Source organism: Mauremys mutica, chromosome 19, assembly GCF_020497125.1.
Source record: "Mauremys mutica isolate MM-2020 ecotype Southern chromosome 19, ASM2049712v1, whole genome shotgun sequence".
Classification (NCBI taxonomy): Eukaryota; Metazoa; Chordata; order Testudines; family Geoemydidae; genus Mauremys; species Mauremys mutica.
This window is the reverse complement of record NC_059090.1, coordinates 7,278,897-7,304,828: the sequence shown is the minus strand read 5'-3', so window position 1 is coordinate 7,304,828 and position 25,932 is coordinate 7,278,897. Positions and strand designations below refer to the sequence as shown.

Sequence of the window (25,932 nt, the reverse complement as noted above, 5' to 3'; positions counted from 1 at the left end):
TGCACTCAGGCAGCGAGCCCGAGCGGCCGTCTGCGCTACCCCGGCTACGCTGCTATTTCTAGCTTGAGCAGAGCTAGCGCGGCTGTCTACATGTGCTGTGTAGACGTGTCCTGAAGGGGATAGCTTGCAATTCCATCACAGTCCTCGCTGGAACGAAAAACCGAAACGGTTCCATTCGGAGAATGTCCCGTTTGGACATTCTTGAAACATTTTCCCCATGTTCTCCCCCCCCAGCCCCCCATTGAATGTCCTCACAATTGAGAGGAAATGGCATTTCCCTAAGGAAAACTCTAGACATAAACATTTTGCCTGACTCTCCTGGCCAGTCCAGCTGCAATTTCCAAGCCTGTTGAAACCACGTAAGTAGTCTTATTGCTAGCTGCATTGGTACTTGGCGGCACATACACTGGTGTTTCTCCCCACTCCTCCCCTCACAACCCGTGCTCCTGCGTGTGTGGACAGCCGATTGCTCGGTGCAGTCTCCATCACTGGCCATTTTTAAATCGAGATCAGCTGCCTTTCGAAAAGATCTGCTCTCGTTCCAACCGGAATTCGTCTGGGGCAGTTCTCGGGAGGTCAGACCCGATGGTCAGGTGGTCCCTTCTGGCGTTAGAATCTATGAATTGTGCTGACGTGTGGCGGGGAAGGGGAAGAGAAGCCGCACAGCCCTGCCATGTGATCCTCCCGGGGGAACTGCCGCGAGTGGCTGTGGCAGGACAAAGAGTGATTAGGCTCCGTGGCTGGGAAGCCAGACCCTCCAGAAGCGTTCTGCGCAGCTCATTGTTTATCCTGCTTTCAACAGGAAGCCGTCTGTCTGAGCCGGGGGCGAGCTTTGTTGGAGAAAGGGGAACAGTCGAGATGGGATCTTCTGTTAGGCGACGGTCTCACCCGTGTGCTCTGCAATGCCAGCTCCCGATTACAACATGCTGCGGATAAAACGCTGTTGCATTGTGTAGTGTAGACTGGACCTAACCATGTTTTTAACCCCATTCCAAACCGGGGTCAGACTGGGGCTGGTTCTCTGCAGCAAGATGGAGCCGTGTTTGGCATGGCAGGGGACAGGTCTGTGGCCGTGCTAATTTAGGCACCGGACAAGCACACCACAGACTGCACCTGCTCCCTGAATCCTTCCCTGCCTTTGTGCGCCCTCCCTCCAGCCCTACAGAATCCTTACCCTCCCGAGGGGGGGAACCATGGAACTGAGCCGCTGGTCACTTCACACAGCAGCATCGGGAGGTCCTGGCTTGGCTGCTGGAGTGAGAACAGGGCCCCATCTTCTGGGCACCTCCCCATAGTGTTCAGAGTAGCAGCCGTGTTAGTCTGTATCCGCAAAAAAAACAGGAGTACTTGTGGCACCTTAAAGACTAACAAATTTAAGGTGCCACAAGTACTCCTGTTTTTTTTTTTCCCCATAGTGTGTGTTCCCTGATGTTTGCAGCCCCAGCCCTGGTTTGCCTTTGCGATAGGGGACTGGGCTTGTTAGAAAGGCGCGGCCTGTCACCCGCTTTAATCGCCTCGGTGCCAGCCCCAGACGTTTATTTGCCTGTGCCCGCAACAGGAGAAAGAGCGTCTGGAGGTATCTGCAACGAAGCCCTGAAACTGCCTAGGCAGGCTTTGGAAGCGCTGGCCTGTCAAAGGAGATTAGCTGTGAAAAAGCCCTGCACGAGCCCAGCCGAGATAACCAGGAGGCAATGGGCACCCCACCGGGGGAAAACCCATCCGTCCCTTTTCCTAGACCCCATCGCTCGCTCTGCTTTAGCTGCGGGCTGCTCTGGCCTGGCTGTCCCAGAATGCACAGACGCAGGGGCTGGTCCAGGTTTTATTCCACTGGAACCCACTGGCTTCGCTGGAGTCGCTCCTGATTCGCACCAGCGCACGTGAGATCCAAATCCTGCCGGCGGCCTTTAGGGGCAAGAGGGGGCCGCAGCGATGTGCCTGGTGGCTGCTCAGTTGGAAGGGGCTGATGCTAAGGGATGAGAGGGACGTATTCCACCACCGCAACCTGAACCAGCTGCCTGAACCAGCTGGATCAAGGCCCAGATCCTCAAAGGTAGTTAGGTGCCTACCTCCCATGGGAGTTAGGTCCCTAAAATACCTCTGAGGATCTGGGCCCCAGTTCCCATTGTTGTACCAGAGTGAATAATGACCGGGCCACTGAGGGAATTTCTCTGGCTGTGACCGAGGCAGATTCAGACCAATGTTGTAAATGACTCTGTCCTTTCCCTGTCCTGCCCCACCCCTGAGCATTTGGCTTAAACTCGCTGCCGATGTCTCTTTAAAGTAGCATCTCCTTAGGGTTGTGCAATCTTGCATTTTGGGCTCCCGTGCCGTCGGGGTCATGCATTATGTCTGTTCTCCGCCCAAGTGATGCTGGCAGCAGAAGGCTCAGGAAAGTCCACTTCGGTGTTTAAAAATCCCTTGCTCTCAATTGCATTTGACAGTTTATACCAGGTGTAGAATGCTTTGCGCCTGTGGCCGCGTTCCAACCAGTAGAGGTGCAGACATTCTCCTGGGTGATGCCCCATAAGGCAGAGTTATGTGAAGCATTTCCGAATGCGCAGTTCCCATGTCCTGCAGCCAGCTGGTTATTAATGCTGGCACATATAGCCTAGGCCACTCAGCCCTTATGTAAATCACATGTGGAACCAGGAATCCCCCCACCCCCATAACTGACAGTAAATGCTTCTCGTCCTTTGGCTTTTGCATTTGTCTGTATAGAATTCCTCGGTTGCTTGGGAGTAATGAGCCAGCCCCACAGCTGGTGCAGAGCAGATTCGGTCCATTGATGTTCATAGATCCATTTCCTTAATGGTGCTACACTGTGCGTCTGAGAGGAAGGATGGCCTAGTGGTTAGGGAACTACCTAGAATTTGGGAGACGTAGGTTCAGTTCCCTACCCTGCTACAGACTTCTTGTGTGACCTTGGGCCGATAATTTAGTCTCTCTGTGTCAGTTCCCCAGGGATAAAATGGGGATTCTAGCACTGCTTTCCCTCATAGGGGGTTGTGAAGATAAATGTATTGTGAGATGCTCAGCTACCACAGTAAGGGGTGGCTGGCTAGATGGACACTAGCCGAGGATGTAGCTAAGTATGTGGCTAAAACGCTATGAAACTACATTGCAATGGACAACGTAAAGTGTCTTGTAATAGAACCGAAAGAAATCATGATGCCAAATTTAGAACATGCTCATAGATTCCCAGACCAGAAAGGACCATTGTGATCATCTAGTCTGACTTCCTGTCTAGCTCAGGCCAGAAAACGGCCCCAGAATTATTCCTAGAGCAGATCTCCTAGAAAAACGTCCAATCTTGATTTAAAAATGGCCAGTGATGGAGAATCCACCACAACCCTGGGTAAATTGATCCTGTGGTTAATTCCCCTCACTGTTAAAAATGTACACCTTATTTCCAGTCCAAATTTGTCTAGCTTCAACTTCCAGCCGTTGGATAGTTTTGTACCTTTCTCTGCTCGGTTGACAAGCTCAAGAAGTGTAGTTCTAAGTATAATGAGAACGTGAAACCTCTGAGGTTCCAGGTCCACTTGGTGCCGGCAAAATGCAAGTTTGATCCTGCTGAATGTTTTAGCTAGTTCTTATCCCCTGCCATCCTAGTATTGTAATAGGGCAAGGAAAATGCATTCACCTAGGCCTCTTTGGGGCAGATCCTCTGCTGCTGTAAATCAGTGCAGCTCCTCTACAATCTAGTTTACTTAGCACAGTTTCACTATGTTAGAAATGTAATTAAAAAAAAAATCCTTTAGAAACACAGAGGTTGGAACTCAGAGTGCGGGGCGGAGGAATGTGCATGAGACTGCACAAAACATCAGGCAGTCTGAACCCCGGTAGGACTCCCCCTCTCCAATGCAAATTTCCCCCCAGATATTCTGGTCTCTACAGCTGGTGGTTCGGATTTAAACATTTTATTAAGATGATTTTTTTTTTTTTAAAGTGAATGGTACAGAACTTAAGCATAGAAGTTTCTGGTTATCAGGGAATAACGTACAGATTATTGAGGGGATCGGTTTAAGATCGGGTGGCGTAAGGAATACATAATCTGCAGTATCCTCGATTGGGGGTAAAAGGTTGATGGGGCGAAGTACAGACCTTGAGATATGAGGGTATGATGTTCATATGATGGCTGTGTTCGGGTGTGGAGTATAATGAGTGGATATGATGATGAGGATGGACTGACCCTCATTTGGTGAAATTTAATGTTCAGGGAGTTTATGGTTCCAGTTCGTATGATCCAATGGAGAAAGTCTCTTGGAAACGGCTCTGCTTTCCCCACAACTGAGTGGAAACACGGAGGTTGCCGAGTGCTTTATGTTGGACACCTAGAAACCAAAGCCCGTTGACTTTTGAAAGAATAGCAATCCTTAGCTCTTATCGAGTGCTTTGCACCAGTAGATCTCAAAGGGCTTCGGAGCTGAGTCTCATTGTCCCCACAGTACAGATACCAGCCGTAACTTATCAGTTGTACGAGGGTAGCTCGGGGAGGTCCTGGTCAGGGATCAGGGTGCTGCACAGGCGTATAATGAAAAGATAGTCCCTGCCCCAAGGAGTTTACAATCTAAGCATGTATCAAGGGACAAAAGGTAAAGACAGAAGAGATGGGGAAGGTCAGGGGACCGTGAAAGGATCCTGTTTGATATAACAGGGCAGTGATCAGACCACTCTCTGTCTGGTTTCCCCATTTGTAATGGAGCCGGGCAGTGATTCTTACCTGTCTTGGAAAGCGCTGTTGGATCCGTGGATTAAAAACACGTTACACAAGTGCTAGTGCACCGGTGGAGGATGATTGTAAACGCTCCCGTGTTGCTTCTCAGCCTCAGCCAGCCTGCTGGGTTTGAAAAGCAGCATTGTTGCCTAATGACACCGTAGCTGATCTTAGCCCCATGGCCCAGCAGGGTGTGCAAGGAGAAACCTGCTCTGCAGAATTGGGTTTCACCTTTACTGGCCAATACCAAGAGCTGCCACTCTCACCCGGTGCTGCTGCCTGTGTGACCTTAGCTCAGTGGCCTCTGTTACACATTTTAATCCCGTTCCTTCCTGGGAACACATTTCAGACCCACCCATATGTTGTCCAGGAGTCGGAGCTTTGTGACCTAAACCTGACTTTCCGCATGTACAGATAAGTGACATGTGCCTGAAATCTCGCATTCCTTTTGGGCTGCCTTACCAGACACACCCCCAGCCTCTCCCATGTGTTTGAGGTCATTCCCCTTCCTGCATCGCTGCTATTTCGTTCCGCCTGCAGGGCAGCTGTTTTCAGCAGCAACCTTGTTTTCATTCACTGAAACCCACAGGCGGCAAAGCTAGTTATTGGGCCAGATCGGTAGCTCGTGTGAACCAATATAGATCCATTGACTTCAACAGAGCTGCACCCATCCACACCAGCTGAGGATCTGGCCCTCTATGCGCACTTACTCCGCTTGGCTTTGGGGGGCAAATGCCCTCGTTCCGGCTGCGTGTCCCACGTTCTCTCCTAACTTGATCAAAACACCCCTTGGCTTCAAAATGCTCAGCAATCCAGGAGCGCAGCTCCCTGGTGGGGGAGCCTGGGGTCTGAGTCGGTGGTGGTGTAAATGGAGGTGAGCGTTACACATTGGGGTGCGCATGTGCCAGTGGTGGTGTGACTTGCTCCAATTCATGGGCTCTCAGAAGAAGGGCGACCCGCCGGCTAGAAGGGAGGCGTGGCAAGAAAATCAAGAAGAGGGCGTGAGAGAGAGCCAGATCCTGATCTCGGTGTAAATCTGGAGTCACTCTGTTAAAGCCAGTGGAGTTCTTGCGGATGTGCCTCAATGCAACGGGGTTCAGCATACGGCCCAGACTGAGTTGGTTCTGCCAGCTGTTCTGTCCAGACTGCCTCCCTACGCCGTGGTATTTGCCCGCCTTCCACGTAAAATCAGTAGCAACTGCGAAGCCCCTAGTGGGCTCCATGGGGTCTACATACACTTGGGCTTTATCCTCCTCTTTGTTATTTGCATTATGGTAGCACCTGGGAGGCCCATGGTGCTAGACTCTCTGCCAACACATCACCAGGAGAAGGTCTCTGCCCCACAGAGCTTGCAATCAAAGTATCAGACTCCTCCTCTCGCTGGTGGAGCTGCTCCTGATTGGTGAGAGGAGAATCACGCCCACTAACACTCATGTCTAGGCCAAGTAGGCGCCAGGAGGGTCACAGGCATCATCCCTTACTTGGGCTCCTTCATCCCTCAGTCGGAGTCCCATCGAAGACAATGGGATTTACTGCAGGGATGATCTGCTCCATTATGTTTACAATACGCTGGCTAAGGGACAGACTAGGTCTGAGATTGAAGTGCATGGTCCTTTTCATCTCCTCGCTGCCCTGGGGTGCTCCATGGCATTGCCCATGATTGTTCCCTTGTCTGGCAAACCTTTGGGGCTTGTAGGCAATGGAGATCCTTGCTGCTGAGAAGAGGTTCAGTGAGGCCAAATCCTGGAGTAAATTCAAAGTAACCCCATTCAAGGCAGTGGAATTATTCCAGATGTATCCTCTCGTCCCTGAGATCTGAATTTTGCCTGGTGTGTGAACCGGAGGAGGTGTGTTGAGCTGAAAGAAACTTCAGATCAACAGGGCTGGATTCTGATCTCATTTACACCAATGCAAAACCAGAGTCACTCCATTAAAGGAACCTACTCCAGATTAACTCTGTTGTACCTGAGATCAGGATCTGTAGGATTCTTGAATGCACTGTTCAGTGGAGGTGAAGTATAGAGTGGGTTAGGGTGGATAGAGTGCTGGGTCAGGAGACAGGACACTTGCTTCTATTCCTATCTCTAACATGGGCAGATCACTTTTCTTCTCAGTGTCTCAATTTCCCCATGTGTAAAATGGGTATAATGATCCCACCCTTCCTTTGGAAGGTGCAGTGAGATCTGTGGATGGGAAACACGATGGAGACATAAAAGAAAACCCTCCCTCTTGCAGGTGGAAAGTGGTACAAGCGGCACCTAACCTACCGGATCGTGAACTGGCCTTGGTATCTGCCCCAGCACCAGGTGCGGCTGGCGGTGAAAGCAGCTTTCGATCTCTGGAGCAATGTCTCATCCTTGGTGTTCTGGGAGGTGCTGGACAGCCCTGCTGACATCCGCCTGGCTTTCTTCCATGGCGACCACAACGATGGACTCAGCAACGCCTTCGATGGGCCAGGTGCTAATCGCTCCCTCATCGTAAGCTTCTCTTTTACACCGAGGGCTCTTACCAGGCAGCAAGTGAGGGAGGGGGGGTGGAAAGGGGAAGAGGCTTGTGATCCTCCAGTGCCTCCCCCATGAGCAGATCAGCTTAGTGTCGCTGGCCAGGACTAGCGTGTGATGGCTGAAGGAGAAGGATGGGCCTGACACATATCATTCTGGGCTGTCCTATGTAAGATATGGGGGTGTGTCATTGTTCTTCTCTGCTTGGCACTGGTGAGGCCTCAGAGCCTGGGTCCAATTCTGGGTGCCGCACTTCACGATAGATGGGGACAAATTGGAAAGGGTCCAGAGGAGAGCGACAAACATGATCAAAGGTTTAGAAGACCTGACCTGTGAGCAAAGGCTAAAAAAACTGGGCATGTTTAGTCTTGAGAAAAGACTGACCTGCTAACAGTCTTCAGATATGTTAAGGGCTGTTATCAACAGAACCGTGATCAATAGTTCTTCGTAGCACAATGGAACAAACGGCCTAGGGAAGTCATGGAAGTTCCTACACCGAGGGAGGCTGGAGCCATCTGTCTTGGATGGTTTAGTCACAACAAATCCTGCATCTTGGCAGAAGGTTAGACTAGCTGACCCTTGCGGTTCCTCCTAACCCTCTGGCTCTATGATTCAATGTCTACTGGAGGCAGGACATGAAGTTATGGGCTTGATCTGCAGCAAGGGAGACTTGGGTTAGCTATTAGGATAAATCTTCTAACTAAGGGGAGTTTAGCTCTGGAACAGGCTTCCATGGAAGGTTGTGGAATCCCCATCACTGGAGGTTGCACAAACACCCGTCACAGCTCGTCTAGCTTTACTTGGTCCTGCCTCAGCACAGGGACCTGGACTCGATTGCTCGTTGAGGTCCCTTCCAGCCCTGCATTTATGATTCTGTGTCTCTGATCTCACTCTGGTGCAAGCTCCACTGGCTTGGATGGAGTTCCTCCTGGCTTACACAGGAGTGAGAGCAGAATGGGGGTCATGCTGTCCCGTGGAAACGGAGACAGGGATTTAGGGCGGGAGAATGTAATCGTTATTTAGCTGGACACTGGGACTAACTACGCAAGTGCTTTTGTCTCACTCCTGTCTAAGTACTGAACAACACTTGTCCTGCAAAGCATGCCGTGAGATCTTTCATGGACGCAGGCTCTCAAGGACTTGGGACAGATCCTCCAATGGTGTAAATCATCGTAGCTCCCTTGACTTTGACGGATCTAGGTTAATATGCACCAGGCATGGATCTGTGCCCTACTTTTTATTTCTTCTCCAAAGCTGGTTAGTGGTAAGGGGTGGGCCTCTCATTTCTGGGGTGATGGCTACAAATTTCACGCCTTTGAAACCTGAGGTTAGCCGCAGATATTTATTCCTAATATCCTGGCTTTAAGGAATTAGTGATTCCTTAGAATTTGTTATTAACAGGCAGCAGGTTAAAAACAAACACAAGGAAGTACTTCTTCACACAACGCACCGTCAACCTGTGGAACTCCTTGCCAGGGTATGTTGTGAAGGCCAAAAGTATAACAGGATTCAAAAAAGGATTAGCTAAATTCCTGGAGGATAGGTCCACGAATGGCTATTAGCCAAGATGGTCAGGGATGCAACCCCATGCTCTGGCTGTCCCTAAACCTCCAACTGCTTTAAGCATCTGACACTGGCCTCTCTCAGAGCCAGAATACTGGGCTAGATGGGCCATTGGTCTGACCTGCTATGACTGTTCTTATGTTCTTGTGTGATGAATTTGTGATGTCAGTTATTAAACTGTACTGTGGACTTTCATACAAATCCGGGACCACAGACTTTTCACAGCTTGGGCTATTTCCTCCCAAATCCATCACATCCCTTGCTAAGCCATTCTGCTCTGGGGACATTTCAATCCCCGTAGCCTTCAGCCAATGCAGCAGAATAGCTCGTTCGGAGTGACTGCAGCATGCCTGCTCCCACGCCCAAGTGATTAACCCATGTGATAAAGATCTTCATGTCAATTTCAATGGAACTACACACTCTACAGATAAAATGGCCTGTATTTAGAAGTGAATAACAGAAATCATTTTAATCTCACTATTGCTAAAGAGATTAGTCCACAATATCCAACCATCAGCCTTTTTTTTTTTTATTTTAAGGCCTGGTTTTAATTCACATTTTAAAAATGTATTTTTGGGACAATTAATTCAAACTATCCAAATGACCAATGCATTTGGTTTTAAAAGAACAGCTGCTTTCGGGCTGAGCCCCTTTTTTTTTTATTATGCCTGCAAATAAGGGATTCGATTTAAATGCTGTCAGACCCGTAACGACTCTGATACAGACATCACTTCTTGGTGCCTTAGATTCCACAGGTTTCAGACTAACAGCCATGCAGGGCTGGCTTTAAGCCGATTCACCCGATTTCCCGGAGGGTCTTCAGCAGCATTTTGGCAGCAGGGGGTCTACTCCGGGGGTCTTCGGCGGCGAGGATCCTTCTGTGCCACGGAAAACCCGGAGTGGACGCCCCACCGCCGAGTATTCTAATTGGGCCCTGTGGGTCATAAAGCCGTGTTAGTCTGTATCTGCAAAACCAACGAGGAGGCCTTGTGGCACCCTAGAGACTAACAAATGTATTTGGGCATAAGCTTTCGTGGGCTAGAACCCACTTCATCAGGTGCATGGAGTGGAAAATACAGGAGCAGGTATAAATACACAGCACACGAAAAGATGGGAGTTGCCTCACCAAGTGGGGAGTCAGTGCTAACGAGCCAATTCAGTGAAGGTGGGAGTGGGCTATTCTCAACAGTTGACAAGAAGGGGTGGAAATCCCGTTTGTAGTGCTAAGGAGGCCAATGTAATCAAGGTGGCCCATTTCAAACAGCTGACATGAAGATGTGAGGATCAGCGGGAGTAGATTAGGTTTTGTAGTGATTCCCCCCCGGGAATGTTCCGGGCGCATGAAAGGCAATGACTAGCTAGTGAAAGGGAGCCAGCGAGGATTTACCCAAAGGTGAGTGGTTCAAATCCAGCTGTAACCAAAATGTCACGTTAGCTGGGATTGGATGCCAGTTCCTCTTGGGCTGATTTCCATTTCCCAAACCCACAATTGGCTCTTGCTGGCAGACTCAGTGGAGAGGTCAAGGACAGAACAGGAGGTTTGGCGTGAATTGCTTCTCCCCATCACCGAGAAAGCAAATTTTCCCTGCCTAATACACTCCCTGATCTGGGAATAGCTACAGGGCTTCTACCTTTGGGGCTGTCTGTCTCCCACCAGTGTTCTCTCACTGGCTGCCACTGTATCCAGAGGTGGTGTTAGCCCACTGGAGGGCCCCAAACAGGAATGTTTTTGTCCCCCTTACACCTCGCCCACCCGCTAAAAATACTAATTGCGTTATTTCCACAACCCAGAAAGTTTACCAGCAGAGCCCGTACTAATATACATGTTAAAAAGTCCATGTTAAATAGGATGATTGATATTGTCTGTGTATTCCTAGTGCCACCACGGACTGCATCCTTTTGTGCCCAGACATCCCTTGCCAATTGTAGAACAGGCTCGGCACATGCATGTGACCTTTGCGTCAGTTGTAACCGCCTCCGCTCCTCTCTTTCCACCAGGGGGCGCCCTGGCGCACGCGTTCTTCCCCCGCCGTGGGGAGGCGCACTTCGACAGCGACGAGCGATGGTCCCTGCACAGCGGCAAGGGGCGCAACCTCTTTGTGGTGGTAGCGCACGAGATCGGGCACACGCTGGGGCTGGAGCACTCGCCCGTCAGGAGCGCCCTGATGTCTCCCTATTATAAGAAGCTGGGCAAGGACTTTGTGCTGAGCTGGGATGACATCCTTGCTGTCCAGAACCTGTACGGTGAGCCTGGATCTCCTGGATCCCCTCTGTCATCTTTTGGCTTGCGTGTGTGTCCTCTCCATGTGCCGCCCCAAGCTCTGCACGGGTAGCTGACCCCGCAGGCATCGATAGTGCTACCCAGAAAGACCACAGACGCAGTTTGGTGGTGAAGGCACTCGGCCAGGTTTATTTTCAACGAAGTACGGTACTAGCACCCCCTAGATTCTGCAGGTACACTAACACATGTACGCCCATTACAATGGACCGGCTCAGTCAGCAGTGGGACTTTCTACTGCCCCCTAGGCTGGACAAAGGGTTAAGACAAGGTACCCTGACGTCTATAGACTGAGATAAACAACTTACATACCACCTGACGTGTTTCATGACATCTATTTGTTACCGCCTCTTGTTCCTTCTATCTTGGACAAAACATCCCTATTCATTGTTTTGTCAAAGCAACTTCTCTTGTACTAGACTGGGGTGTGTCTGTACCAGCTGGAATATCTTTATGTAAATATCTAGTGCCTAGTAAACTAACAACAACTTTGCCAAGTTCACGTACTGCACAATGAACTTGTGAGCATCTGGTTTAATACAGGGCCTGACTTTGATCACAGCCTCTGGTTCAGACCTCAGATCTTGCACCAGACTCGCTCTCTGTTACACCCTCTTGTTTCAGCTAGAACCGGGTGAATGGTGGATCTTCTGGTTCTCCGGCAATTCTGAAAAGTCAGGGATGGGTGGAGGCTGGGAATCGTCATCTGATCAAAAACAAAAACTGTCAGAATTTCAGGTGAATTGAAAAGTAACAAAAAAAATTGTTTCAGCAACATTAAAAAGTTTCATTTAGATTTTGACCACTTGAAAACATTTGTGATCGTTTTTTAAAAAAAAGAAAAAAAGAAAACAAAGTTAAAGGAAATTTTGGAACAAAAAGTTGCTTCAAACTGGAAAAGGTTTACCCAGCTCTAGCTCCTTGGTCTAGTTCCTTGTTCTTAACCTCACATCCAGATAAAAGGCTTGTGTGATGTCTCAGTGCATCTCAAGACCACCCCTTTTCCTGGGTTTGCCGAAGCCCTGGGGGAACTCTTTGCCAGGGGATGTTGTGAAGGCCAAAATCATAACAGGGTTCAAAAAAGAACTAGACAAATTCAGGGAGGACAGGTCCATCAATGGCTATTAGCCAGGATGGGCAGGATGGTGTCCCGAGCCTCTGTTTGCCAGAAGCTGGGAATGGGCAACAGGGGATGGATCACTTGATGACCTGTTCTGTTCATTCCCTCTGAAGCACCTGGCATTGGCCACTGTCGGAAGACAGGAGACAGGGCTGGATGGACCTTTGGTCTGACCCAGTGTGGCTGCTTTTATGGAAGCATCCCCTGTGCGGCCACTCTACACATCTCGTGGTTTCCCTTTCCATTGCAGGAAAGCCTTCCAAGGGCTCAGCTGTGCGGCTTCCTGGGAAGTTATTTGCTCATTTCCAGGACTGGAGCCCTGATTTTCCAGACGACGATCAGCTGCAGGGGAGCCTCGGCTCTTATTACTGCCAGTCCTTCTTCGATGCTATCACCATCGGTGAGTCTCCCGGACGCCGACACGCAGCTGTAGCCCTCTGTCTGCTGCTCCGTCTAGCCTGCCCTCCCTTGTTGTAGACATTCGAGATGGAAAAGACAGACTTATTCAACTCACCGGCCCGTTTCCCCTCCAGCTGGTGCTGGCGGCGGCAGTGTTAGTAACCCCCTGGGGGGATCAAGTCTAGGGTCCCATTGAAAGGGTTGAGGACGTAGCACATGTGTGTCCTGAGGAGCATTGCGCAGAGAAAGAGAGAGACGTGCCAAGTGGGAGGGCTGCTGTGTTAGCCGACACACCAAGGGTTGAACCGGGGACCTCCAGAACTAAAAGCAGGTGCCAAGGGTGAGACTGTGACGGACTCCGATCCTCTGCAGATCAGGCACAGAGGGGTAGCCCTGCAGCATGCTCCCTAGTGGGGTACCTAAGTGCACGTGGTAGCGAGGAAGAAGGTGCGAGGAGGCATGAGGGAGGAGTACAGGGGGACGGCAGAGCGGATGTAGTAGGAAATTATCTCAGTGATGCAGAGCCTTGACGCTGAGGGCCAGAAGAATGAACTTGACGCAGGAGGAGAGAGACGAGGTGGGTGAGGTGGTATCTTTTATTGGGCTGACTTCTGTTGGTGAAAGGCAGGCGAGGAAGGGGAGTAGCCTAGATGGAGCGACAGGAGAGGAAGACGCCTTCCACAATAGCAGTGTCTATGGATTGAGAGGAGAAGCTGGGGGCCATGGAGGGGCGGGTGGCTGCAGGGATCAGGGGGAGAGAGGACCGAAGGGTCGGTGCTGTTGGGTAGGGATGGGGGTTAGAATGACTTAGCAGAGGAGCCGGCAGGGCTTGCTCAGAGCCTGAATGCAGGGAGAGGAGAGGTGAGTCGGAGATGGCCTCATGGTGAGGAGATGGGCAGGTGGGGTTGTGAACGGACGGGGAGCAGAGGGCTTGGGAGGAAGTGGTGGGTTTGCCATGGCATGTTCAAGGTGCCTGCAGGGCACCCAGGTGGAGACGTCAGGGCAGAGAGGTGGAGCTGGCACATATGGGGATGGGCTGGCCCTGGAGAAGATGAGCTTCCCCAGGGTGAGTGAGGAGCCTGAGTGTGGATCTCTGGGAGAAGAGGCAGATACGTGGGAGGGGCAGGAGAGAGGCCTTTGCTGTAGTGGCTTTGCACATGCTGCTTTCTGTTCTGGGTGGGGCGCAAAGCGGGGCCCGTTGGCTTGCAGAGATAGGACCCCCCCGCTCAGGTTCACAAGGCCACACTCCCTCTAACTCGGTTCCCTCTTCTGCACAGATGCAGATCACAACCTTTACATCTTCAAAGGCCACCACTACTGGGTTGTGACGAAGGGAGGCAACGCCACCGACCCGCAGCTGCTCCGGACCCGATGGGCGGAGCTCCCAGCTGGCATTGACGCGGCTGCTGTGTCGGAGGCAGACGGGAAATTCTACTTCTTCAAAGGTAGCCAGACCCAGAGGAGGAGGAGCAAAAATCTCCCCCTTGTGGCTGTGTCCTTGATCTGTCTGTCTGTCCAGAGCATGGCCTGGTGCACTGGGCTCTAGGCTGGGTTCTGTTCTTGCCTTCGCCGCTGACCTTGGGAAAGTCCCCTTTGCTTTGTTGCGCCTCAGTTTCTCCATCTGTAAAATGGGGAGAATGACACTCACCCTCGTTTGTGAAACTCTTTGAGATGTAGGGGTGGAAAGCACTTTGCAAGCGCTAAGCGTTGTTCATTAGCAAGAGGCCAGTGCAGAGCTCTGAGCCCCGAGTGTTACAGGGGCTCTGGCCGTGGTGTTAGGGACCCCAGTGGCTAAGACGATGTAGTTCCCCATCTGACTGTGAACTGCTGCAGCAGGCTGACTTACTGGACATTTAAAGGGGCAGCTCAGGGTCGTTAGTGCAGGCCCAGGCACTTGGCTGCAAAGGAGAATGGATGTCAGTGTGACATTGGCTTGTAATTGTAATAGCTTGGAGGCTGTTCAGAATGGGGGCTTTGTTCCTACTGCAGGGTGGAGCCCAGCAGTCCCTCTTCCCTCCCTCCCCTCCTTGCAGGGCTAGGATCAGAAAGAGCCTGGGAGCGGGGCAGGCTCTTTGAAAAGAGTTTTTGTTTTTCTTCCCTTGCCATAACCCATAGTCCAGTAACCGAGTGCCCAGCCAGCCGGCCGGCGCTGAGGCTGATGGGATGGGACAGTGGGAAATCAGCCTGCAGTTGCAGTTGCTGCGGTTCTTACTGTTTATTTGCATTGCCGTAACCGCCAGGGAGGGATCAGGACCACACCTCTGTCTGCCGACGTAGCTGTACCGTGCTGTAGCCCCAACCATAATACAAATGAATAACGAGAACCCCCCAGCCGCTGGCAGCCGATAGCGCTTTGCAGGCAGGCCCTGGCTACAAGGATTGTGCAGGAGGTTCTCCCTGTGCATGAGCACCCTGGCAAGGAAGGATGGTCTAGCAGTTAGAACGGATGGTGGAAGAGCTGGGTTCAATTCCTGCCCTGCCACAGATTTCTTTCATGACCCAGGACAAATCACTTAACTTTTCTGTGCCTCAGATCCTTATCTGTACCATGAGGCTAACAGCCCGGCCCGGCCCGACCTCACAGAGGTGTGGGGAGGGGAAACGCATTAGAGATTGTGGGGCGCTCGGGCACTACGGTAACAAGTCCGTAGTAGACAGCCAGAGTCCAGTGCCTTTAGCCGACGATTGCAGAGATCTCAATTTACAGCCAAAACGCCGACGGGGGACATTTCCCTTTGATCTCCGGAGTCCCTGGGATTTCAGTGCACGGCACCGCTCGGGGCTCGTTAGCTGGAGGTGCACTAAGTGGCAATGGAGGGTTCACTCTGGGTGGAGGATCCCAGGAAGGGCTGGTCAGTGCACTCACCGCTGGTTGCATCAGTCCGACCATCCCTGATTTCCTTGGGTTTGCTCCGGAATGATTGGTTCGGCATTGAGCTGCTGCGCACCAGCGGCCCCTACGGAAAGCAGTGGGAATAGCAAGGTGTTGTATTGTGTTGGTTTTTGCACAACATGGCAGGCCTGGGGCCTCTGGCAGCAGGAACAGGAAGAGCAGGGTGATCTTGCCTCACCCCTGCCCTGGAGGGATCTCCTCACAGTGGCTGAGAGAGGAGATTAGCCAGCAGCCCATTCAGTCCATCTCTAAGGAGGCCAGTTCCGCTGCATTCATCCATTAGCGCCTGCCTCATTTAGGCGGCCTGCCCTTTGGGAGAGGGACTTTGCACTCCTCTGTCTGCTGGGTAGCACAAACCGCTCCATAAATCCTGGTCAGAAACAGGCTCTTCTCACGTGGGTTTCGGGCCGCGCCCTGGAAGAGGTGAATGGCCCTGTATCCCATTGCCAGCCCCTTCAGCCAGCCTCTCTGCCCCCTTCTGTTCAGGGGTGGGGCAATGGGAAGACCTAGAGTTTATTGAGCTGGTTGGCCTGTCAGGATGGCTGCCCTATCTGCTGTGTGTCTGGCAAGTGACACCGAGTGAATATAGTGGGGATAAGACAGGTGTTTGTAGCCTCAGACTTGAGAGACCTGGATTCAATTCTCTGCTCTGCTACATACTTCCCGGGGGACCTTGGGCAAGTCACTTAGCCTCTCTGCACCTCAGTTCCCCAGCTGTACCATGGAGATAACAGCCCTGCCCTTCCTCACCAGAGTGTTGGGAGGAGAAATGCATGAAATAAATTATGAGGCGCTCAGGTATTACGGTGCTGGTCACCTTGGGTAGGATATCCTGAGCAGGTGCGTTCTCCCTTGTGAGCCCAGAGCTGGGTTTGATCACAGGTTTCCTGAGCGCATCTAGGCCTCTTTGCATTCCACGTTAGCCCCTTAGGATCCTCTGTTGTGCGTCGATTCATCTGTGAAGGGGACATTAGTTGGGCTGTAAGTATCCGTCTTCCCCCTGGGAACCGCTCAGGGATTCTGATGAAGGGCTGGGCAACCTGTCATAAATTGGACAGCACTGACACCTGCTGGTTGTTTGTCATTAAGAAATCAACGTCCACCTCCTTCCTCCCTTTGAGTCAGCCTCTTGTAGCCATGCCCTTGGTTACGGGAACTAATAATATTCCCATGGAAAGCATCTTCCCCAGCTCTGCCCGTGATCTCAGAGCGGCTGGGTGTGTCCGCAGAACTAGTCCGCTACCAAATGCAGGCTTTAGGATTCAGGGTCCGTGCCCACGGAGGTGAATGAGGGCAGGTCTGACCTCTCATAGCTATTGTTTGCAAGCTAAGGTGGGCAGTGCTGGATGTGGGCACTACCCACAAGGTGTTCATCCTTTCGAGGCAGATTATCTGGGTTCTGTGCAGTTCACCACGGGGGAGCCGGCCCCAGATCTGAATCCCAGCCCAGGGCGTGGGACCCCCCGCAGCGTGGTGCTGGGCCACAGACGAGCCTGCTGCATGCAGCCTTGGATCATTTAGCTCGGCAGGAAAGGCTCCTGCTTTTAGATCCAGAGGCCCCTCCTGCCGGAAGCCCACTTGGGGCGCAGTGTTACATTTGAACCACAACATCATCTGTCCTCCTCCAAATGCCTGTTTGACCTGCCCATGTGGCCTAGTGCCTGGAGCACTGGACGGGGGCTTCAGAGATCTGGGTTCTATTCCCAGCTTTGCTACTGGCCTGCTGGGTGACCGTGAGCAAATCACGTTGCCTTTCTGTGCCCGGTTTCCCCATCTGTAAAATGGCAGGAATGGTGCTGCGCCGCTTTGAGATCTGCTGATGAAACGGGCTCTGTCTATTATTTATTAACTACACACCTTTGAGAAACAGGCTCCCATTGTCAAAATGCTGTTGCTAGCTCATGGCTCTTGACTTCCCTGCCGTGTGTCCTGGCCCCTGCACAGCCTCCCCCCTCAGCGATCCTAACCAGCTTTGTCTCTGGCTTCTCCCCAGGCGGCCGATGCTGGCGATACAAAGGCTCCGCCCTGGAGGCGGGATTCCCCCAGAAGTGCAGCACTCGCCACCCCGACGCGGCCCTCTACTTCCAGCAGCTCCGCCACCTGGTGCTCTTCAAGGGCCCCAAGTACTACGTGGTGAGCGAGGAGTCCCTGCAGGTGGAGCCCTACTACCCCCGGAGCCTGAGGGACTGGAACGGGGTCCCGGCCGGGGTGGATGGCGCCCTGACGCAGCAGGATGGCTTCGTGTACTTCTTCAGGGAGGACCAGTACTGGAAGTTCGACCAGGCCAAGCTGCAGGTGGTGGCGACGGGGAAGTGGGCCGCCCAGCTGCCGTGGATTGGCTGCTGGGGCAGGAATTCCAGCCAGACTCTCTTCTGATCTCCCACATGCTCGGACGTAACCAGGGGCCTTCCACCCCCCTCCACGCCTTGATGACAAGGGCACAATCCGGCCCTGAATGTGGCATCGAAAAGATGGCGGCTGATCCCCATCTCCTGCCCTGCTCTTTACCGGGAGGGTTTTTATTCAGATACATGTTTCCCTTCCCATGTTGGTCCTTCACCCAGATACCTCTTGTCAATGATCTACTTGAACTCCCATCTCAGGAGCCATCCCAATGACTGCCGCAGGCGAGCAGGGATAGTCCCGACCTTGAGGTGAACAGTGGGCAGATCTCTCCGGCCAGAGTGTTCTTCAGTGGTTTAACCAATGTCCCCCACTAAACCAAAGGGCTAAAATGGGTATTTTACAGAGCTCTAGAGAAGACGAGACCATCTTCTCAGTTCAAAGATATCTCCACTTGCAAACAGGAGGAGACTGGCCCTTTAGCCTGGCGAGGTTGGATAATCCCAGAACTACCACCCTGACGTGCCAGGGTCCAGACGATAGAAACTTTAAAAATATTTCAAGGGGCTTTATGGTCCAAAAATGCCAACGTTTTTGTAAAATGAAATGTTTTGGGAGAGGGAGACCTTACAAAATAAAACCCCGTTGACTTTTTCCTATCTTTTTGGTTTGTTTTTTTCATGTTGTTTTTCACAATATTTTGAATGGGAATTTTTATCAAAACCACTATTGACATTTTTCGTTTACCCCAAACTGGGTTTTTCACTAGACCGTTGATCGGATAAATGGGCCCATGTTGAACCTGCGAAACAGAACAGAATTTCCGAATGATTGGTGATTTTTTTTTTCTTCCATTTTTCCAGCAGCTCCAATCTTTCCGTGTTCATTGGGTGACACATGAGAACAACTCTGATAATTCTCTGGGCCAAATTCAGGGGGTAGCGTAAGCTAGTGTAACTCGCTGCGAGATCCGGAAGAAGTTGTAAATTACAGCAGTTTAGACTGGCATCCGTTTGCTTAGTGGAGAAGGTCGTCTGCTTAGCTGTGAGAGTATCCTATGTAAACACAAAACACTGTACATGCCTATTAAAACCCTTTGAAATGGCATCAGCTTGTGCTTCTGAATTAGCTGGGAGCATCCAAAAAGAAGGCTCAGCTAGGGAATCTCTCTGCCTGGTCTCTGGGGGTTGTATTGATGACATTCTCTCCATCTTCTTGGAGATGTGTCACTTCTGGATGCCTAAGCGGGAGCTGGCCTGGTAGCCCAGGAAATCAAGAAACAGAATGGTCACCCTACGCTTGCATCCTGCCCACGCTGCAGAAGTTGCACCGCAGGGTTTGTTCTTGTACTGGGAGAGATGTTGCCCTGTTTTCTTTCAAGAACACTTTGGAGTCTCAACTCCTAAGCCCCCGGGAGGGGGAGTGAATGTCTCAGAGGAGGTAGAGGGGGACCCATGTTTTGCTGGAGTCTGCCATGAAAAGCATTTCAATCCTTGTCTAAAGCTGCCTCCTCACCAGCGGCTGTCCTGGCTCTTTGGGGGTGACCTGGCTTCCAGCCTCTCCTGCTTTCGCTTGCAGTTTGTGGCTCTCCAGTTTTGTTGATTTAAGCCGCTCTGGGTTTGCCTGGCATCCTGGTTTGATCCAGCAGAGGGCACTCCTGGGCAGGAATTAAAGGATTTTATAACAATGTAGGGTAAGGCAGCCTTTCCCATATAAAAGCCAAATCCCAGTTCCTTGGCCTTCTCTCCAAAGCTTATCAAACCACAGCATGCCCAGAAGACCACCAAATCCCAGTTCCTTGGCCTTCTCTCCAGAGCTTATCAAACCACAGCATGCCCAGAAGACCACCAAATCCCAGTTCCTTGGCCCTCTCTCTAGAGCTTATCAAACCACAGCATGCCCAGAAGACCACCAAATTGGGCTGGTTTGACTCTGGTAGAAGAGCAATTTCCAGAGTCCTCTAGCGTCGCAGACAATGCTGTACCCAGGGCCGGCTTTATGACCCGCAGGGCCCGATAGGGATACTCGGCGGCGGTCCGGGGCTTCGGCGGCACCACTAGGTTCAGAGACCTCCTGGACTACGACAGGGGGGACTGGGTGGATCCCCATGTGCTCGGTCAGCGCATGGGGCTCTCCATCCTTTCGACTCCCCTGTGCGTACTCCAGGAGGCGGAGGCCGCCTTGTCACCCGTTTCTCTCGTCTTCCTGCAGCGGGCCCTGCGAGAGGCGCTCCCCGCCCACCCCTCACCCCGGGCCCTCCAGACATTTTTATTCGGCCCCTGTTGCGTGATCGCCCCCGGCCTCCCTGTTCCCACACCCCGAGCCGGCTGCACACCTTGCAGCCGGTCCGGTTCCGAACCACGCCTAGGGACCAACTGTACACGCTCGTGCTCCACACACTGCGTTTCCTCACCCTCGCATCCCGCCCCGACACCAAATGGCGGGACTGTCTTCCACCTAAAGAGGGTGAGGAGCCCCGGTGGGGCAGCCTTTATTCCACCGGGTCCCACGGCCCGTCGGGGACATCGGTTGGCGGCTCCTTCACGGAGCCGTGAGCACAGGCGTGTACCTGGCGCGGTTCACACCCGTACCCGAGGCCTGCCCCTTTTGCGGCATGAGGGAGAACCTGGCGCACGCCTACCTTGAATGTGCCAGGTTGCAGCCCCTATTCCAGCTCCTCCAGAACCTCTTGTTGAGGTTCTGGCTGCACTTTTCCCCGCACCTGTTCCTTTTTGCACTCCCCACGAAGTCGTGAGACCTTGTCAACCTCCTCCTGGCCCTGGCCAAACTCTCCATCTACACTAGCAGGAGGAGGATGCTGGACGAGGGGGGCTCTGCGACTGTGGGGCCTATTCCTGTTCCTCCCTAGTTTCACCCATCCAGGCAGAGTTCCACTGGGTGGCATCCGCTGGCTCCCTCGACACCTTTGAGAAGCACGGGCGCTGTCCAGGGTTCTCCGCTCGGTGTCCCCATCCGGAGCCCTCGTTTTGAACCTATGACCTTCGCCTCAGTCCCTGTTTTTCTCATTTGTTGTCCCCCGCATTCATTTGGTCCCTGGGTCCCCCTCCTGCTAGGCTGAGGGAGGGGCCTTTAGAAGTGAGTGGGCTTGTGCCCGCCCGCCCCCTGGGTTTCCAATAAGACTTTGGCGGCGGGGTGTCCGCTCCGGGTCTTCCGCGGCACCGAAGGATTCCCCCCCCCACTGAAATGCCACCGGGGCCCCCTTAGGCGCAGGGCCCTCTTCGGCATGGGGCCCAATTCCAGGGAATCGGGGGACTCTGCATAAAGCCAGCCCTGGCTGTACCAGCCGCCCCTTCACATTTCTCATGCCAGCTTGAGCCCTCTGCTGAAGCGTAGGGAGCAAGATGATACCTCAGGTAGGTCCTCTGTTGCGAACCCTGCTAACTAACGATGACTCTACTCTCTCAATCAGAGGGATATTGCAATGAATGGGATCTGGGTATCCAACCCCTTAGGCATCTCTGGCATCTCACCCTTAGCTCACAATATTGCCAGCTCTCACGACAGCTGCTGGTTTTTCTTAAAGCCCCCTGCTCCTGGAGGCACGTGATTTTTGTGAGAAATTCAGCTTTCATTTAAAACAACTGCAAGTTTCGAGCCTTCCTTGCTGCAGAGAAAAAGCTTGAGAATGTGACCGCAGTGAACTCTAAAAGGCTCAAAACCCAGAATACAAATAAAAGGAATCTCGTGATTTTTTTAAGCCATTCTCGAGATTTTTTGGGGGGAGGTGTCTGGGTTGTTGGTTTCTTTTGAATGTTTGTGGTTGGCATTGCTGAGTTTATTTTAACAGTTTAGCTGCCAGCAAGGGAGTGGAGTGGTCTGGCTTTGTTAGTGGAATCCTGGAGACATACTGTTTTGGACCAAAGTAGTGAAATTCAGTGTTCACAATAAAGGCACTAAGTGGGTTATTTTCCAGGGCCGGGGAAAAGTTTCCTTCTGATCTGATTGTCGCGGGCACCTGTCAGAAGCTTTTCATCTGCACCTGTCCAAAACAGCTTTGATTGTTCAAATTGCAACTGGCACAAGAACAGCACATGCAGATTTCCCAAGGGCTCTTTTTCACCCTGGCCACTGCCTGCTCAGCTGCCTCTCCCCTGTACTAAACCCCAGTCCCTGCAATGAAGAGCTGGTTTAACTCTGCAAAGCATTCAGGGCTACAGTGTGTTTGAAGGGCATTATACTACATAAGGGCCTGGTTCTGCCTTGGCATGCGAGCAGGCCCCTGATTAGCAAGGATTTCTTCCGGCATTGGGATTTGTTAATTTCGTTTTCCTCCAGAGCTGAAATGAGGAGCATGGAGGATTAACTCATGGCCGTCCATAGCAGCAGAGCACGGGTGATGCCGGATCTGTTTGGGGATGAGCCGGTGAGACACGACATTGACCACTTCCTAGCCCACACCAGCGCTGGCTGAGGAGTCACTCCTCCCCCTTTCTGAAGAGACAAAGGGGCATTTGCCCTGTTTGTTTTTGTTCGTGTTGTAACATGCCAGGGGTGTTTTTTGTTTGCTGCCTATTGATACCCAGGTATGTTGGCCATATAAAGCGCAGAACAGTGCGGAAGGTGTCGCAATACGTGCGGAGGGCAGGACGGGCCGAGTTCATTCCTGCTCCAACTTTGCAGCCCTCAAACAACTTACCCCGCAGAGGGATCTGGCCTCCTAGCCCAACCTCCACCAGCTCCCAGGGTGCAGGGGCAGTGGGGGAGATAGATAGGGGGAAGGGACAGAACAATCACAGGTCTGTGAAAGGGCTGGGAAGGAATTTCTTCTTCAGATAAGAGGCTGGGAAGAAAGGCCAAGCATGTTAATCAGAAAGGACGGCAGCTCCCCGGACTTCAGGGAAATCAGACGTGGAATTGCTAATGAACGGGCATGTTCCTGGAGGCGGCACAGACGCGCCTCATTTGATGAAGGACAAAGAGGATCTCACGCCGTGTTGGAATTAGGCCAAGGCTTGAACTATAGTCTGCTAATAGTTACACTCCCCGTCGCAGAGCACCCGATACATCTAAGTGACTGAACCCGACAACGCACCCCAATCCCATGAGGTAGGTGGGTATCGCTAGGCGCATTCTACAAACGGGGAAACAGGAGCACCCAAAGGTAAGGGGACCTGACCAAGGCCACGCAGCAAGTCCGTGGCAGAACCGGGAGTAGAACCAAAACCCAAGCCCTGCGCTAACGACTAAACAAGGTGGCCTCTTCTCCAGTCGTGGGAGGTGCTTCGCGTGGCAGGAGGCAAGATGTTGATGGTAAAGGGTGCTGACTGCAGCCCCGATCAGAGGTGAGCCTGCCTCTTGCTGTATGTTTCAGGGGTTCTGATGATTTATTTGTATTATCTTAGCACCTGGAGCCTCCATCATGGACCACAAACCCCTTGTGCAAGGTGCTGTACAAATGCAAGGCACTGCCAGGCTCTTAACCGCTTCTATACGGGCTGACACTTGGAGAAGGGGGGGTCGTTCGTGAAGGGGTTTTTCCCTAGCACTAGGTCTGTGATTGTATCTATGACCCTGTGCTCAGGCTCTGCCATTCACCTCCATGCAGGCCCCACTGTCTAGTGAGAAACGTGCTTATCCTTTTCCATAGATGGGCTCCAATTGCGTTAACGCAGGAGGCCCAATGAGTAGAGCTCGCTGTTGCTCACCTGTCACTTGCTTTTACAGCCTGGACCCATTCCTTCGCCAGGGAGCGCTTCAGGGTGTTGGAATTCGAGCAAGATGGTGCTAGATAAACATCCAGGCTCAAGGCCGAATGGGATCTCGCTAGCTGCTGAGCTAAAAGGCTGCTGAGCTATACAAGATCTTCTCTACATGGGGAAAATGTTTCAGAGCATGTTCTTCCACTGTAACTAAAGCAGAATAACCACAGCCAAAGGGTGCCGCCATGTGCTTTGGTGATGCTGGTTTAAGGCACTTCCCTGTGAATCAGGCATCCACAAAGCACTGTGCTTTTCCAGATAACCATTAGAACGGCCACACTGGGTCAGACCAAAGATCCATCTAGCCCCGTATCCTGTCCGCCAACAGTGGCCAGTGCCAGGTGCCCCAGAGGGAATGAACAGAACAGGAAATCACCAAGTGATCCATCCCCTGTCGCCCATTCCCAGCTTCTGGAAAATAGATGCTAGGGACACCATCCCTGCCCAGCCTGGCTAATAGCCATTGATGGACCTATTCTCCATGAATTTATCTAGTTCTTTTTTGAACCCTGTTATAGTCTTGGCCTTCACAACATCCTCTGGCAAGGAGTTCCACAGGTTGACTATGTGGTGTGTGAAGAAATACTTCCTTTTGTTTGTTTTAAATCTGCTGCCTATTAATTTCATTTGGTGACCCCCTAGTTCTTGTGTTATGAGAAGGAGTAAATAACACTTCCTTATTTACTTTCTCCACACCAGTCATGATTTTCTAGACCTCTGTCATATCCCCCCTGTAGACGTCTCTTTTCCAAGCTGAAAAGTCTCGATCTTATTAATTTCTCCTCATACGGAGGCTGTTCCATAACCCTAATCATTTTTGTTGCCCTTTTCTGAACCTTTTCCAATTCCAATGTAACTTTTTTGAGATGGGGCGACCACATCTGCATGCAGTATTCAAGATGTGGGTGTATCATGGATTTATATAGGGTCAATGATATTTTCTGTTTTATTATCTATCCCCTTCTTAATGATTCCCAACACTGTTAACTTTTTTGACTGCCGCTGCACACTGAGTGAATATTTTCAGAGAACTATCCACAATGACTCCCAGATCTCTTTCTTGCGTGGTAACAGCTAATTTACACCCCATCATTTTATATGTATAATTGGGATTATGTTTTCCAATGTGCATTACTTTGCACTTATCAATGCTGAATTTCATCTGCCATTTTGTTGCCCAGTCACCCAGTTTTGTGAGATCCTTTTGTAGCTCTTTGCAGTCTGCCTGGGACTTAACTACCTTGAGTAGTTTTGTATCATCTGCAAATTTTGCCATCTCACTGTTTACCCACTTTTCCAGATCATTTATGAATATGTTGAATAGGCCTGGGCCCGGTTACAGACCAGACTGCTTTCTGGGAAGGCATCCCATGGTGCAATGTTCAGCCGTCAGGCTTTGTGCATTCTGGGATTGTTCTCATTGCAGCACGTTGTCTGCAGCTATACACATCCTTACTTGTAAAATCATCTCAAGAACAAGCATTGTGGAATGCCCTGAACAGTTGCTGAGGAATTAAGGGATTGCTGGGGGATGTCGGGGGGCTGCTCTAATTCAGAGTATGTGACTCTGATGAAAGCAGGGTTTCTGGCAGTGCAGGATGAGCCACAAAAGACACAGCTGAGCTGTTTGGTCAGAATATGTTAAATCCCATTTTTCTACTCTGTGTCACAATAACTTCCTGGAGTTTAAAATGGAAATCTCTTCCTGAGCTGAAATGTTTTTTTTTCCATTGCATGTAATGATTTGTTATTGTATGGTTATGCAAGAGTGCTGGGCTACACACCCTGGTTTGTTATCGTAGGGTTGCTCAGAAGCGCTGGGCTGCGTGCGGACTGGTTTGTTATTGTTGGAGTGCAGGGCAGCACGTGTGGATTTGTTATTGTAGGGCTACACAAAAGCAGCAGGCTGGTTTGTTATTGTAGGGTTGATCCTGAGCAGTAAGTGAGCTGGGGAAGCAGAAATGGAAGGAAGAGGATTCTCCAACCAAGTCCAAGAAGTAGTAGGGAAAATAAAAGGAGCTGCTTCCCCTGACCTCCCTTGTGGGACAGGGCCGAAGAAATATACACAGGGCACCTGCTAATTAGCACTACCCCAGTTGTCTATGCTGAGATCCTCCCATCTTAGCTCCTTGGGCTGGGTGTGATGGAGCTCCTACTTCATGCAATACGGCAAGCCACGAGGCAGCCCTGTCTCAGAGCCCGTTTTACAATGGGTCTTTTCTCCTCCGCGACCTTGCTTCTCACGGTATGTCAGGCACGCAGCATTCCTGAGCCTGCGGGAATATTTGAGATTCTTGGGCCACTCGGACCTCCTTCCCCAGTGTGGTGTTGGCTGGCAGAGCTCAATTCTGTGTCAAGTCACAAACTCCTTGCGCACTTGCTCTTGGGGGTGGGGTTA

The 25,932-nt window shown here is 51.6% G+C and overlaps 1 protein-coding gene across 3 annotated transcripts in view; it reads left to right on the top strand.

Moving 5' to 3' along the window:
* Positions 1-18,892, top strand: part of MMP28 (matrix metallopeptidase 28) — a 43,266-nt gene extending 24,374 nt beyond the window's left edge. For 2 of the 3 annotated variants that reach the window (XM_044993260.1, XM_044993261.1), the window contains exons 4-8: positions 6,953-7,174; positions 10,780-11,025; positions 12,430-12,579; positions 13,856-14,023; positions 17,465-18,892. In XM_044993260.1, coding sequence (XP_044849195.1) covers positions 6,953-7,174; positions 10,780-11,025; positions 12,430-12,579; positions 13,856-14,023; positions 17,465-17,847 — 1,169 coding nt within the window. In that variant the 3' untranslated portion in view covers positions 17,848-18,892. The remainder of the gene's footprint in view (positions 1-6,952; positions 7,175-10,779; positions 11,026-12,429; positions 12,580-13,855; positions 14,024-17,464) is intronic. The other variant, XM_044993262.1, reaches the window with a different exon arrangement.
* The last annotated feature ends 7,040 nt before the right edge of the window (positions 18,893-25,932 follow it).